Source organism: Lycium ferocissimum, chromosome 3, assembly GCF_029784015.1.
Source record: "Lycium ferocissimum isolate CSIRO_LF1 chromosome 3, AGI_CSIRO_Lferr_CH_V1, whole genome shotgun sequence".
Taxonomy (NCBI): Eukaryota; Viridiplantae; Streptophyta; class Magnoliopsida; order Solanales; family Solanaceae; genus Lycium; species Lycium ferocissimum.
This window is the reverse complement of record NC_081344.1, coordinates 64849582-64855000: the sequence shown is the minus strand read 5'-3', so window position 1 is coordinate 64855000 and position 5419 is coordinate 64849582. Positions and strand designations below refer to the sequence as shown.

The 5419-nt window shown below is 35.1% G+C and overlaps 1 protein-coding gene across 1 annotated transcript; it reads left to right on the top strand.

Moving 5' to 3' along the window:
• The first annotated feature begins 1315 nt into the window (after positions 1-1315).
• LOC132050406 (heat shock cognate 70 kDa protein-like) lies at positions 1316-5009 on the top strand. Its single transcript, XM_059441636.1, has 3 exons — positions 1316-1588; positions 2885-3723; positions 4006-5009. The coding sequence occupies exons 1-3, from the start codon at positions 1375-1377 to the stop codon at positions 4609-4611; spliced, it is 1659 nt and encodes a 552-aa protein (XP_059297619.1). The 5' UTR covers positions 1316-1374; the 3' UTR covers positions 4612-5009.
• Positions 5010-5419: the final 410 nt, after the last annotated feature.

Below are 5419 nucleotides of genomic sequence, written 5' to 3'. Positions count from 1 at the left end.
CAACTGACACAAAATGTTTAAGGGGAGTACTAGGGAAATGTGGGGTCCACATGAGATATCACATCACTTGGGACGCTCTTGGCTTTTTGAAAAAGGGGCTTGGTTCTTTTGTCATTAGGAACTTATGACTAGTTAAGCTTTGAGGCTTATCGTATAAGCAAGCAATGCAGGAATATTTGTGAAATTACTGTAATGCCATTAGTCGTCCCATTGTTCACCTTTCTACCTACAAATCAAACTTCTCTATACTTGTCATTCATTATAATAACATTTCACTATTACAGCCTAATTTTCTTCGGAATCGATTTTTCATGTTATATTTTACTTATCTATAACAACATTCTACCTATAACAGCAGTGACATTCCTTATAGCGATATACTCTTTGTAAAATGACCTCTCTATGGCAACGATATTATATTATGTAATACTATTTTTGAGAAATATATTATGTATAAAAGTAAAAAACTATTGTTAAGAGTCAACTGTTACTTGGGTGAGGTAGAAAAGTCAATTGTTAAGCTCTTAGACAACCTTCAAGGAAAAGTTATTAAATTCTCTTTTGCTGAAAGTTTGGATAAAAATTCTTCGTCAATTCAAGCATTATATTATCACTAAGAAACTGGAATTTACAAAACAACGTACAATTGTAGAGTTCTTACGTCAAACTTGAAATATTTATATTCTCAATTAATTTGTAATGCATATGTTCCTTAGATTTTAATTTTTTATCGGTATGGTACAACTAGTTATGGATTTATTAATAATTTATTAGTCTTTTCAATGTTAATTAATGAGATACGAAATCAAGTGAGTTTTTAAAATTAACAAGTAGTATATTGTTTTCATTTATGTGTAACATAAAAAGTACAGAAAATAATTGTTTTGTACTTTTGTTTATAATAGCTAAATGAGATCTAAACATTAAATTTAGGTATGCACACATAACAACACCTCACTATAGCAGCAATGAAATTTTTGGACAAGTACTACCATTATAGAAAGATTTGACTGTAATAGAAATAGAAATTTATTATTCAAACTAAACCTTGTTCTAATTAACTAAATCTTAATCATTAATTTTAACACATTTCATGTGTCTCTCATCCAAATAAGAATTTCAAAAAATGAAGAGAGTGGAAAGAGAGATGAGCCACATGCTCTTCTTAGAACCTGTAAACACTCATCAGATCAAGTCTCCGAAAACTAAGGTAGCTTGATCCAGGCTAAAATGAACATTCTATAGATCCAATAAACACGCCTATTTCATCTTGAGCTCAACCCATTATATATTAAGCCCATTTATATTCCAATATTTCATCTCTTTCTCAAATTAGCAAAAACTAACGTAGCTCTCTTTCTCTGTAACGTAGCTATGGCCGGAAAAGGAGAAGGTCCGGCTATCGGAATTGATCTCGGAACAACGTATTCTTGCGTGGGCGTTTGGCAACATGATCATGTTGAGATCATCGCAAATGACCAAGGCAACCGTACCACGCCATCTTACGTTGCTTTCACTGATACGGAACGTCTCATTGGTGATGCAGCTCAGAATCAGGTTGCCATGAACCCTACTAACACTGTTTTCGGTAAGCTCTCGGCTCTCAATCTCATTTTTTTGTGCTTTTTTTTAAACACTTTGTTTGGATGGTTGTTACGTATCCTTTCATAATGTATCGTATTATATTGTATTGTGTTGTATACTTGTATTGTATTGTTTTGTATTATGAATAGAACATTTAGATAGATTGTATCGGTTTCCGTCGTTACATAATATCACACATCAACAATTTGAAGCATGAATCTACAAGAAAAGTAGTGTAGAGCTACTATAAGATAGAGCTAAAATACTTATTAGATAATAATAAAAGACAAAATAGGGGAAAAATTTAATGATACGATAAATAAAATTTAGGAATCAAAACAAATATTGTATTTATAATACAATAAAATCCATCCAAAAAGTCGTAACGTATTTGTTGTTATTGTTATTGAAATTACACTTATTTAGTACGTGATGTTTTTCCGAGGTCAAATGTTCATATTGACTTGTTGAGATTTATATATATTTCAGTATCAGGCTTTTATTCGTTTTGAAATTACAGCGCATGCAGGATAAGTATGATATAGGGAGATTAGTTTTTGAATTGCAACTTTTACTAGTACTACTATTTTGTGTAATTTTGAATATCAAAATTCAATTTTACAGAAATGAATAATCTAGTTAAATTAAACTTCGAAGATTAATGAAAATGATTTTCAGTAAAATGGAAAGTGTCAAGCAACTTTCGACAGAGAGATTAGCTTGCAGATGATATAGAAATAGTGAGTAGATACATAGCTTGCAGTATATGAGTATGAGTCAGTTCTGTCTTGGATCGTTTCTTAGAGAGATTTGTTTTTAAATTGCAACTTACACTACTTTTTTTGTGTAAATTTCAAATATCTAAACTGTAATTCAAAAGTAAATTAGTCGGTCGATTTAACTCCCGAAGTTAGTCAAAACTATTCTCAATAAGCTAAATGTGCTGAACGAAGTTGGATAGAGAGATTAGTTTGTTGATGATATATAATACTCCTAACACTGCGTGCAGCATGAGTATGAGACTATGTCGTCCTTAATTTGTGCTACAGTTTCAGTGCATATATATATATATATTAGAATAACGTTAGTTCTGTTTTAGATCATTTGTAGAGAGATTTGTTTGTGAATTACAACTTAAATTACTGATTTGTGTAGTTTTGAACATCTTGTTAAAGACAAATAAAAGAAAAAATCAGTTCGATTTAACTAAGAAAATTAGTTGAAAAGATTCTTGAAAAGCAAAAAAGTGTGAAACAAATTTGGAAAGAGATACAGCTAATTGTAATTGGCACATTGGCAGATGCGAAGCGCCTTATTGGGAGGAGGGTTAGCGATCCGACTTTACTGAGTGACATGAAAATGTGGCCATTTAAAGTTATTGCTGGACCTGGTGAAAAGCCAATGATCGGTGTAAACTACAAGGGTGAAGAGAAGCAGTTTGCGGCTGAAGAAATCTCATCTATGGTACTTACAAAGATGAAGGAAATCGCCGAAGCCTTCCTTGGATCAACTGTAAAGAATGCTGTGGTAACAGTACCTGCATACTTCAATGACTCACAACGTCAGGCTACTCAGGACGCTGGTGTCATTGCTGGTCTAAATGTCACGCGTATTATCAATGAGCCTACGGCTGCTGCCATTGCTTATGGTCTGGATAAAAAAACTAGTAGTGAAGGTGAGAAGAACGTGCTTATCTTTGATCTTGGTGGTGGTACTTTTGATGTCTCCCTTCTTACAATCGCAGAGGGAATTTTTGAGGTGAAATCCACAGCAGGGGATACTCATCTTGGAGGAGAAGATTTTGACAGCAGATTGGTTGCTCACTTTGTTTTGGAATTCAAGAGAAAGCATAGGAAGGACTTTACAAGTAATAAGACATCATTAAGGAGATTGAGGACAGCTTGTGAGAGGGCGAAGAGAACTCTTTCTTCCACTGCACAGGCGACTGTTGAAATCGATTCGTTATATGAGGGAATTAACTTCAACTCCACCATCACGCGTGCCAAGTTCGAGGAGTTGAACATGGAACTCTTCAAGAAGTGTTTGGATCCAGTTGAGAAATGTTTGAGGGATGCTAGAATGGACAAGAACAATGTTCATGAAATCGTTCTTGTTGGTGGATCAACTAGAATTCCAAAGGTATTGTTAGGGTTTGCCCTGAATTTCGTACATTATTTGGATTCTACAACAATTGTGTTCTACTTCAAAAAAGTTTTCTGACATCCACAATGTAGTCCTTCAGAGTTAAAGAGTCTAGTTTCCATGCTTTCTAGTTTTTTCGTATACGTAGGTCAATTGACCAAATCATATCAAAATATTATGCGTCTTTAGTATACTTTTTTTTGCTGTCAGATTTGTTGTCGTTCAAAGTTTGCAACTGTTAGCTTCTGCATGACACCCTGACTATTTCGATTCCAACAGGTACAACAGCTGTTGCAGGACTTCTTTAATGGGAAGGAGCTTTGCCAGAGCATCAACCCCGACGAAGCTGTTGCCTATGGTGCTGCTGTGCAAGCAGCCATTCTTAGTGGAGAGGGTAATGAGAAGCTTCAAAGTTTGCTCCTTTTGGATGTCACCCCTCTATCAGTAGGACTCGAAATTGCGGAAGGACTTATGACAGTCTTGATTCCAAGGAACACCACGATTCCCGCTAAGAAAGAGCAGATTTTCTCGACTTACTCCGATAACCAACCCGGAGTTTTAATTCAGGTTTATGAGGGAGAGAGAGCACGGACAAGAGACAACAATTTGTTAGGTAAATTCGAGCTCTCTGGTATACCTCGTGTACCAAGAGGTATTCCTCAGATCACTGTCTGCTTCGGTATCGATGCCAATGGCATCTTAAATGTCTCCGCTGTGGACAAAACTACCGGACAGAAGAACAAGCTTACAGTTACAAATGACAAAGGTAGGCTATCGAAGGAAGAAATCGAAAAAATGGTCCAGGATGCTGAGAAGTACAAGGCGGATGACGAAGAACACAAGAAAAAAGTAGAGGCTAAAAGTACATTGGAGAACTCTGCTTGAAACATGAAGAACACAATGAAGGATGAGAAGATTTGCGCTAAGCTTAGCCCGGAAGATAAGAAAAAGATCAAGGATGCTATCGATCAAACAATTTCATGGCTTGAAAGCAACGAACTTGCAGAGGCTGATGAGTTTGAAGACAAAATGAAGGAGATTTAAGGCATTTGCAATCCCATTATTGCCAAGATGTATCAGGATGGAGGTGCACCTATGAGTGAAGGTCCACCATCTGCTGGTGCTACTGCTGCAGATCCCAAGATTGAGGAGGTGGACCAAGTGAAGTGATACATAGAACAATTTATTTATTTTTGTTTCTATTAGTGTAGAAACATAGCTAGATTTATTTGTTTTTGTCTTTTCATTTGGTTTAAGACTATCAAAATGGTGATGTTCATTCAGTCATTCTTCATAGACTCATAGTCTTTCTAAATAGCGCCATCAATTTTGAGCTGCCAATGGCAAGTTATAGTTAGCAGCAGATTTTCAAAAATTAGTTGCTTAATATATGGATTGGTTCCAGCTGATATTATTTAGGATATGAGGGAATTAACTAGAAATTACTACTGCCTCTGTTCCAATTTACATGACACTTCCCATTTCAGTTAGTCCCGAAAAGAATGACACATTTTCTTATTTGACAACAATTTAATTTTAAATTTTACCTTTTACGCTTAACCAGATGATTTAAAACCACACAAATATCTTTGAGTTTTAGAATACCAAGATTCAAAAGTCTTTCTTTATTTCTTAAACTCCGTACTCAGTCAAACTACATCAAATAAATTGGGACTGAGGGAGTATATATACA